Source organism: Xyrauchen texanus, chromosome 6 (genome assembly GCF_025860055.1).
Source record: "Xyrauchen texanus isolate HMW12.3.18 chromosome 6, RBS_HiC_50CHRs, whole genome shotgun sequence".
In the NCBI taxonomy this organism is placed as follows: Eukaryota; Metazoa; Chordata; class Actinopteri; order Cypriniformes; family Catostomidae; genus Xyrauchen; species Xyrauchen texanus.
In genome coordinates, this window is record NC_068281.1 from 3,397,184 (window position 1) to 3,408,123 (window position 10,940).

The 10,940-nt window shown below is 39.6% G+C and overlaps 1 protein-coding gene and 1 long non-coding RNA gene across 5 annotated transcripts in view; one reads left to right on the forward strand and one right to left on the reverse strand.

The window, feature by feature from the left end:
• Positions 1-10,940, reverse strand: part of LOC127644544 (uncharacterized) — a 75,797-nt gene that overhangs the window by 6,159 nt on the left and 58,698 nt on the right. The gene's annotated exons all lie outside the window — the stretch shown is intronic.
• Positions 1-10,940, forward strand: part of LOC127644516 (microtubule cross-linking factor 1-like) — a 76,247-nt gene that overhangs the window by 3,350 nt on the left and 61,957 nt on the right. For all 4 annotated transcript variants that reach the window (XM_052127706.1, XM_052127709.1, XM_052127707.1 and 1 more), the window contains exons 2-3: positions 2,006-2,230; positions 2,468-2,626. In XM_052127706.1, coding sequence (XP_051983666.1) covers positions 2,006-2,230; positions 2,468-2,626 — 384 coding nt within the window. The remainder of the gene's footprint in view (positions 1-2,005; positions 2,231-2,467; positions 2,627-10,940) is intronic.

Below are 10,940 nucleotides of genomic sequence, written 5' to 3' on the forward strand. Positions count from 1 at the left end.
ATTCTAATTCTGATTTTCATCTTGATTTTAACTCTGATTCTGTTTCTTGTTAAAAATGTATTGCGATTCTCAATTTTATATTCATTCTGATTTCAACTATGATTCTGATTCCCATTCTAATTCTATTTTCATACTGATTTCGACTCCAAATTTCCTGATTTCGATTCCAAAACCACATCCACACTAATCCTCAGCTTTCAGTTTTCAAACCGTTCCATTATCTGTGGAGAAAAACACCATTCTAGTGTGGATGAGAGGTGGAAACGTAGCTAAATTAGTTATTTATGTGTAGACCACGCCTTAATCCTGTTCTTTTTCATTCTGATTCGGACTCTTCTCATGAAATTAGTAATTCATAATGTGCATAAGTTAAAGGAATATTCCGGGTTCAATACAGCTTCAGCTCAATCGACAGCATTTGTGGTGTAATATCGATTACCACAAAAATTAATTTCGACTCATCCCTCCTTTTCTTTAAAAAAGCAAAAATGGAGGTTTCAGTGAGGCACTTACAATGGAAGTCAATGGGGCCAATTTCTGGAGGGTTTAAATGCAGAAACGTGAAGCGTATCATTTTATAAAAGCTCTTACATTCATTCTTCTGTTAAAACTCAAGTTTTATTTGAGCTGTAAAGTTACATCGTCATGGCAACAAGTTGTAAAATTGGCTTGAATTTACACAGAAAATGTTGCTAAGGGATTTTATCACACTATAATCACATTTACACGCATGTTGTTTACATCTTGTGTCTATACTTTTGAAACAGTGAGTATTTTATCATTCACAAACTGTCCCCATTCACTTCTATTGTAAGTCCGTCACTGAAACCTCCATTTTTGCTTTTTTAAAGAAAAGGTGGGGCCAAAATACACTGCCCACCCAATACATAAGTCAAAATATCAGTAGGGTGCAGAATGTTTGTTTTTAAAACCAGCATGCAAGTAAAGACCTCTCAAAACCCCCCGCAGGAAACGGATCACAGTCTTTGCTCTCAGTGTAAAGTCTGGTGGCTGGAGCCCTAATTAGCATAATGCCATAAATTATTAATATTATTTGTCAGATGTGAGAAGGCTTGAGTTATTGTCACAAAACAGGATTTTCATAATTTCATCGGCATGCAGCTGCGTTCTCTGAAGACGTCCTGTTAATCCGCTTATAGTAGCTTTGCGTGTAATGACAGCATCCCTCGCTGGGGCCGTTCACACGGGGCTGGACTGTGCGTTTGGAGCCTCCCTGAAGCAGATGTGCACCACAACCCTCCGTCTGTCTTATTACTATCTCTCACTCCCCCTGTCTATGTCTTTGTCTGTCTCTCTCTCTCTCACTCTATAGGATTATAGTGTGACATTAATCATTTTGTCCACTATAACTCATATTTGACAGGAACATCCATGCATTAGATGGCAGGATGCTGCTTATCACATGACTTTGTCCCTCATCGTACAGTGAAGGTCATCGTGTCTGGGCTGTTTTTCAGTCTTTCAGTCTTTTCTTTTTCGCTGTCTCGGTTTCCATGTAAGCGCAGCGTAGTTCTAGCGGGGAGACCAGCAGCTGTACATTATCGCACCATTAGCTGGGTAATTCCTAGCCAATCACATGCTTTATAAGTCTGCTCACAACCTATCACGTTGCTGTTTCGGTGTGCTAACACTGCAACCTCCTCCACCCCACCACCACCTGTTGAGTCCCGTCCTGTACGGGGGTAGACTCCTCGCCCCTGCCTCCGATCTCCGGCAGGATATGACTTTTCAGAGTATTTTTTTTTTTACAGTTTTTCTGTGTAAACATGCACTAAATGGACATATTTGACTATTGTGAAGCATCTCCCACGGCAGCGCCCCTTTTCTTACACGCCGTGTCAAATTAAAAGAACTTAACTTTTATAAACGTATCTCTAGACGACATCGTTCTGATCCATTTTTGAGCTGCATCTAGTTGTCAAGGTTTTAGTTCCCTATGTTTATTTTGATTCTCATTCTGATTGGGATTCTAATCCTGATTTAGGATGAAGTGGATGAGTTGCGGGCGGAGATGGAGGAGATCAGGGACAGTTACCTGGAGGAGGAGGTGTACCAGCTTCACGAACTACGCAGGGATCTGGACCGCTCCAACAAGAACTGCCGGATCCTTCAGTACCGCCTGCGCAAGGCTGAACAGAAGAGTCTGCGTGTAGCTCAGACCGGACATGTTGATGGAGAGCTGCTCCGCAATCTAGAGCAGGACCTGAAGGTGTGTGTGAATGTTTTGAGTGTGTGAGGTTTGGGGCTGGACCATTTGTTTGTACGCCCAACGGAAGACGAGGGAGTGTTAGGGAAACCTGTTTGAAAGCAGTCATTATTTTTGCAATTTCGTTTGGTGACGCTAGTGGCGCTGAAATTGCACATCCACCTTTAAGAATATATTATTTTGCTGTCATAAAACAGGAAAGAAAATGTCATTGAAGCAGGTTTGTCCGTCTACATACAGGTAGCCAAGGATGTATCCGTGCGTCTGCACAATGAACTGGAAACGGTGGAAGACAAGCGCACGCGGGCGGAGGACGAGAACGAGCTGCTCAGGCAAAAGATCATTGAGGTGGAAATCTCCAAACAAGCCCTACAGAATGAGCTTGACAGAGCCAAAGAGGTACTGTACGACATGTCCTCTAGCTGTACTTTGATGATTTGACTGTTTTTAGCTGGTGATTTGAAAGGCATAACTTTGCACCAACAGGATTAGTAGGGGATCCTATCACAGTAGTCTCATGCTAAGACTTGTGATGTTTAAGAGTTATGTTTATACTCAGAAATGGTATGATTGTTGCATTTTCTAAATGTTTATTTGTGGTGGCGCTCACCTAACTTCTAGGCTTTCATTGCAATTGTATTACTAAAACCTAGTCTATACAATGGAAGGTGTCTAAAGCCCCTAGACGAACAGAGTCCACATTTACACTACGGGCATTATTGTTTTAAAATTAGCTTGATTTTTGGAGCTACAAAGGTCTGGAAACCATTCACTTATAGGTACCAACAGTGCTGAGATATTCTTCTAAAAATCTTCATTTGTGTTCAGCAGAAGAAAGAAATTCATACACATCTGGGATGATATGAGGGTGAGTAAATGATGAGAGAATTAACATTTTTTAGGCAAACTATACCTTTAATATAGTAACCTACCTAGTTACTAAATTAAGAACAACACATCCTAAACCACACCCATGATTAGTTCTAACCAATCCCCAGTGCTCTTCAACTAGCCGAGTTCTCCTTGGCCAAGAATTCCAGGGATGTGTGCAAACACATATAAAACGTTTTGGCAACAGCAAATTAATAGAAACCTGTTCACCCACAAGTATACATTAGCACACAAATTTTTAGGGCCCGAGCACTGATGGTGCAAGGACCCTATTGTTCTTCTAGGCATTTATTATTTTTTTCCCAAATTAAGGGCCTAACTGTGGTAGCATGACATCCAGCTTTGAGGGCCTAAACATACTCGAAAATGTACATCTGGTTTGGGTTTCAGAATTAGGTGTGGCAAAATGGCTCGATAGTGCCACCTACAAACTTTCAACGATGTGAGCTTTACACTATGTTTCCCCTACACGTACGAAAATTGGTACACATGTGTAACGTGGGAATACCTACAAAAACGTCTCTTGGACCCATGCCCTAAACTCAACAGGAAGTCAGCCATTTTTGTCTTAAATTTTTGCTCAGTTTTTGCCATTTCCATTCCTCGTGTTTTAACAAACTCCTTCTAGAAATTTCATTAAATCTGCCGTGACGGTCTGATGTTTCACCATGCAACAGGAAGTTGTTATAACTCATACATATAATGTCTAATCTGCCCCAAACGTCACATGTTTGATAATAGTCCCAGCCTGAATACATCGGCGTGTATATGGCGGCCTGACAAAGTTCGTAAGTCACATTTGAGGCCTAAACATGCTTGAAAACTCTTAAAAATTTATTGTGGTAAAATGGCTCGATAGCGCCACCTACAACATTTCAACGAAGCAGCCCTCGCTCCACGTTTCACCTACATGTAAGAAAATTGGTAGGCATGTGTAACTTGTTAACACGTACAAAAAAAGTATCTTGGAGTCTTATCCTAAACCCAAAAGCAAGTCAGCCATTGTGATTTTCTTTCAATTTCTGCTCAGTTTTTGTCATTTCCAGGCCTCGTTCATCTTACTAGAAGCTCCTCCTAGAGATTCAATCAGATCGCCGTAATATTTGGTCAGTCTAATCTAAAGGTCTTGGCGATGCTAAATTGCGAAGCTTTTGAGTTTTCTTTGAATGCCGTGTCCGTGCCGGCCTGGCATATTTTAATGTTTCGCCACGAAAGAGGAAGTTGTTGTAACTCAAACATACAATGTCCAATCTGCTCCAAACTTCACATGTTTTATAAGAGTCCAAGCCTGAACTTTTCTATATGCCAATGTTCAGTTATAGTCATAGCGCCACCAACTGGCAACAGGAAATTACATGTTTTACACTGTGATACACTCTTAACAACATTTAGCAGTCCCAACATGCACCAGGGTGCGAGGGCCCGTTCATCGCTGCTTGCAGCTTTAATGTTGGTTTTTACAACTTGAGGGATGACTTGAAACTGTTTTCTGCTTTAGCATCGAGTTGTAAATTACCTAGAATATTCCTTTAATGATCTGGGCTGCTAACAGAAAGGAATGACCCACAAACTGGAGAATTGTTGTGATCAAAATCTTGCTGTATCATGTTTGTTCTCTTTAATAAGGCACTTAAACCTGGATAACCCAGGGGTTCGCATTGCCCCTTATTTGTCCTCTCAGAATTGCTTTGAAATTTGAACTATATATGAATACATTAACTTTAAATTCACTTTAATGCTGGTTATCCATTGCATTCTGCTTACTTGGGCATTAATGCATCAGAGTCAGTACAGATGCGTGATAATCGGATAGTGAGGAGTTAACTGGTGTGGGCCAGGTTAATCTTAAGCTAATCAGGAAACAACGTGTCACAGGTAGAAGCGACTGTAGATGTATGTCAGTGCTCTGGTGCATTATGGCAGACGTGTGTCTACAGTTTTGTAATAGGTCAGAAATTGGTACTGAGTTTTGCAGCCATCTTTGTCATCTGTATGTGATATGTGGCTAATTATAAAATCCTTCACATATCAGAGTAAATAAATTAGCCGAGAAGTGTCTTTACTGATTACTGATTTTCAGCACAAGCTTTGTGTCTTTGAATGTTATGCAAGAGAGTGTCACCTTTCAAAATCAATTTCTAGGGGCCGTTCACACAGGAGACGTTTTGTATGTTTAAGTGTGTGCATCTGCGCTGTTTTGGAGTTGTTTTTCAACGTACACATGCACTATAGGAATGTCTCTGATGTCTTATTGATTTTTCAGCATCTCATGCCGTGAGGCCTGTTTTTAAGATGTCATGAGATTAACTTTTTTACAAACGCATCTCAAGACGCTTGCATTTGTAGTGCTGCATCTAGCTTTTTTAATACAATGGACACCTATTAAGAGCAAATGTATGTGTGAGATATATGCACACAAATGCACAGATAGAGTGAGTGAGACAGAAGAAGAGAGAGCAAGGTCAAGATAAGTGTTTAAATGAATGTTAGCGAATTATTGAATTATTATGCATAGCCTATAGCAATGCCAAAAAGTAACGTCCACGCAGGGTCTCACGAGGTTAAAAACTTTACAGTTCAAATAATACACAAGTTTTAACAGAAAAATTAATGTAAGTGCTTATATAAAATTATAAGCTTCACATTTCTGGCTTTAAACCCTCCAAAAATGGTCCCCATTGACTTCCATTGTAAGTGCCTCACTGTAACTTTCTTCTTTTTTTAAAGAAAACCGACCGAAATGTTGTGCAATTATTTTAATTATTTAATAATTTAATTATTTTTGAGTTTCTGTCATATGGGTCCATTTTAATGGAATCAACTATGTCAGATAAATGCACTTATGGCTGCCAATACAGTCATATATCAATCTGAATCGTCTCTCTCGAGACACTTGCGATCTGTTATCAGGGATGCAAACTACTTTTCCTCTTATTTTAAGCTAATATGTGTAACGGGAGCCAGCTGGTAGAGAGCTGCGCAGTGTGTAAACCTCACTCTCCTGCCCTCAAGAGGTGCTCTAGCGACTGACGCTAGAGGCTGTAGCCTTTAGCCTCCTTGTTAGAGCACCCGCCTCCCATGCCGGAGACACAGGGTTCGAGTCCCGTTCGGGGGGCGAGTAGGACCGGTTACATATGCCCAATTTATTTATTAAAATCACTTGAAATGGGTACTTTAAGCTTAAACACTTAAAAAAAGCTTTTAATACAACAAACAAATCCACTAATATATATATACTCCTAGAACACCCGCTATGATTTTGCATCCCTGTGCTATATTCGTTGCATTGCTTCGTTTTTTGGTGAATGTGTGTTGCTCTAAAGGCCCTTTATCCTGTAGTTCTTTAGAAAACTATCTACATACTGGTCCGTCAATCCTACAGTGTATATTAAGAACTTTAAATCTCCAAAGAACCAAACAGCAACTTAAGAACCGTATACAGACTAGAATGTTTCTTGATATGATTAGACTATGTTGCTGAATGTAAGAGCCATTGAAGGAGCCTTGCAGAGGTTTAGATCTTGAGTTTTCGTTCACATGGGAAATGAAGGTTTTAAACAGGTTGGAATGTCGTTCAGCTGGCCAGACGGGATGCTGCTTCTGTCCTGAGTATCTCAGTACTTATCTGGCACTGAATGAGCAATTCTGCTGCTAAAAATACAACATTCAATGTCATCAGAGTTAGAAGAGTGTAACTGTAGATTTCAAGATTGTCACTTGTCTAATAAATGTGACCAGGAAAGCAAATGAGATATTTTTTTAACAGTGCAATTTTTGATAAATGCTGGTGTGAAGTTATTCAGTCAGATGATTTGTAAAAAATAACATTAGAACAGACTGAATGGAGATGCAGCTGACCAGGCAAAACAGTGCCAACCTTTTTAATGCTATTACCATGTATTTATCATTTTTTAGGATATGGCATTGTTACCATGGTAATGCCTCTTTAGTTTCCTTTTCTTCACATATTTCTGCCATTAATTCAAGCCGAACTGCTCCATTCAAGCTTTGTTTTCTTGGTCGTTCTGTGTCAGCTCAACCAGAGGTCTCAAGCTCAATTTATATATATATATATATATATATACATACTAGGGCTGTCGATTTAACGCATTAATTCAGTGCGATTAATTTGACAAAAAATAACACGTTAAAAACATTTACTCAATTAATCGCACCATAATAAGGAAGATTCCTGAGAAATACAAGCTTGTAGTACCACCTGTTTACTCCAGAGGGCAGTAAGTTAAATTTCAGCTGTATGAGCAACACACAGTTTATACAGTGAAGAAAACAACCCACAACACAAACATGTGTTACATTCTTGCATTCAAAACACTTGAAGGAGTGCAAATGCAAACTAAGGGATCTCAAGATGTGTTTAAAGATTGAGTATTAAACTATATTTAACTTGACACAGTGACCTAAACATTTTATGTGTATGATGCAACACACTCGAGATGCTACACAAGCATGTCTGACGCTTGTTGAAATTTACGGGTCCTTAAACAAGCCCTCAAAATAAATCTCCAACTGATTGACAAATTCACTTGTGAAACTGCCACAATAATGTAATGCATTTTAATTATCTGAATATTTTGTATTATATATATATATAATTTTTAAATACATAATTGTTTAATATTTAAAGATAACTATGTATAATTATATATTGATATTAATATGTATAATCTTTATATATTGAATTATTGTTATATGAGGGGCTTTCTCAGCAAATATTTGTATATGCGATTAATCACGATTAATTAATTGGGACACCATGTAATTAATTTGATTAAAAATTTGAATCGATTGACAGCCCTAATATATATATATATATATAAGTCCTTAAATATGAAAATACTAAAATAAAAGTTTGTCTATAAAGGACTATAAAGGAGTCTGAAAGGATATTAAGATATCTGTAATGCTTCTGGAGTTATTGGCAATCCAACTTTGGAAAAACAACACACAAAATATATTTCCCCCCATTTTTATGAACCAAATCTTCATTCTGGTTATTTTTAGGATTTTGGTTGAACAATAAACTACATCTGGGATATTATTTTTCTGTGCCCACCATTTTTAAGATTTTTATTTTGACATTCTATATATTCGTTTTAAAAACTATCGGTTGATTAATCGGATATAGACCTTTCCCAACACCTTAGTTATCGATATCGGCAAAATCCACAATCGGTCGACTTCTAAACAAAACTGTGTTGAAGCAATGTCAAAGCGACTCTTATGCAGCATTTCATATATGCGGAACTAAAGCTCAAAATGTAAACACTATTGTTTTGCTGCCTTGCGATCACTGCTATTTCCTTCAGGGAACGCCAATGTACTTGATATTGTTGTGTAGTGTTGTCTCTGTGCTATCATCTGGTCCAAGCTGTTTCATTTCTACTTCGGGATTGGCACTTGCTCCAGAATTAATCCAACCGAGCTGCCTGTTATGAAACCTACTGGCAGAGTGTTGACGAGAGGACGTGAGAGAGAGACAGAGAGAGAAATATCTCATATGGCTTTATATCTGTCAGGCTATGAATATCGTAGCAGTTTATGGACGTTTTCGTAAACAGTTCAGTTGTTCCGTGTGTTGCAGGGTTGCTAATGAGCACATGTCATTTGTAATTTACATACTGCCACCGTACGTCCAGAATTGCACTTTCAATTTGCAATCTGATAGAGTGGCCCAGTCTCACAAACATCGCTAGAGCAACATTATCTCGTGCACTACTAATATCACCTCCCCTGCGTAAAAAAACCAAACAAAAACAGTTTTAACCAGCCAAAGATTGTTTGCTGGTCTTATCTGGTTTAGGATGGTCACCCAGCCTGGCTAAGCTGCTGAATTAAGGCTAGGTTATACTTAGTTTTTCTGCATTCTTTTACGCTCCCGTGTACGGGGGGAGGGGGGGGTTCTCCCCTTTTCTCCCCAATTCGACATATCCAATTCCCAATGCTCTCTAAGTCCTCGTGGTGGCGTAGTGACTCAATTCGGGTGGCGGAGGACGAATCTCAGTTGCCTCCGCGTCTGAGACCGTCAATCTGCGCATCTTATTATGTGGCTTGTTGAGCACGTTACCGTGGGGACTTGAATTGTGTGGAGGCTCACGCTATTCTCCGCAGCATCCACGCACAACTCACCACACGCCCCACCGAGAGCGAGAACCACATTATAACCACGAGGAGGTTAACCCAACGTGACTCTACCCACCCTAGCAACCGGGCCAATTGATTGCTTAGGAAGCCTGACTGGAGTCATTCAGCATGCTCTGGATTCGAACGTGTGACTCTAGGTGTGGTAGTCAGCGTTTTTACTTGCTGAGCTACCCAAGCCCCCTTGTGATACACTTTTAGTGCAGTCAAGCACTATGTTTACAGAGTAGAACCTGTCCGTGTTCCACGTTTGTTAAATCTTAAGAACGATATAAACTTATTTGTTAACGGGTAAACTCCTTTTTAATTTTTAGTTCAAGAATCCAAGTGAGAAAATGGTTACCAAAGGATAACTTACTAATTGATGATTGGTTGTTTTGGGGGGTACCGAGAGTCATTTAAAGAGGCACTGCCCTTCACTGGTACAGTCTATGGCATGTGTATGCAGCCAGCTAGTACATGATAGCTGTACGGTATGTGTAAACCTCACTTCCTTGGCCTCACGAGGCACACTAGTGACTGAAGCTAGAGGCTGTAGCTTTAGCCTCCCATGCCGGCTGATGTTTGAATCCCGCTCAGAGTGGGTCAACAGGACTAGTTACATACCAGCTGGGTCCCATTACACAGACAATGAGCAGATGCATGCGCACTGTGCTGATTATGAAGTTTTAGTCATGTGCACTGTGCGCAAGACGTAGCTGCATGTGGAAAACTGAAGGATACATTGGCTTTTGACTGAAAACCTGAAACCTGAACCTGTGCCTGAAACCCCCTTTAACCCTTTCAGACCTCGCATACAAGTTTAAAATGACATCATTTTTGAGTGAATTATCCCTTTAATAAATCAAAGACCTCATCACTGCTGAGGGAGATACAGCATATAGACACTCTCACACATGTCTTCTCAGGCTGGTACAGGGAGCAGATATAAAAACGGGGATCTTATTGACCTAGTTTGAATTCTCTCCCTGTGAAGTGTTGGGGGAAGCAGAACAGGGGTCCACTAGTACAGTCATATACTGCAGTGACAAACAGAGCTGAACCCACAATGACTGGAAACTCATTTAATTTGGGAGAACCATTGATATTGTTTTAATGTTGGTAAATTGAAGAGCGTTAAAAGGGGCAGTTCACCCAAAAATGAAAACTCTGTGATCATTTATTCACCCTCATGTTCAAATCCCATGACTCACATTCTTCCATGGATCACAAAAGATGTGGAGTGTGTGTTTGAATGTTTGTTTACATGGTGGGTGTGTTTTTTATGTGTGAGGTATTGTTTTCATTTTGCCTTTTTTATATCAGTGTTCATATTTCTGAAGCAGATAAGCATTCTGCAAAGTTCTTGTAATCCACCCTGCTTTGCTTGGAAGAAAATAAAAGATCCACACTAACTGGATTATTGCTCTGTGAGGCTATTTAATCCACATCTACACAGATAATAGTGTGCGCAATATCAATATATAAGCAGCCATTTTCAATTCTATTTCTGTTTTGGTATGAGAACAGGAGGCAGTTTTTACTGCGAGTCATCCCTGTGGTGTTAGATAGTAATGTCATGGTTTTTTGATATTTACCATGGTACTGAGTGATTACCATATTCACACACCAAAGTATTTGCATGGTACTCCAAGGTACTGAAAGGATACCATGGTATTAC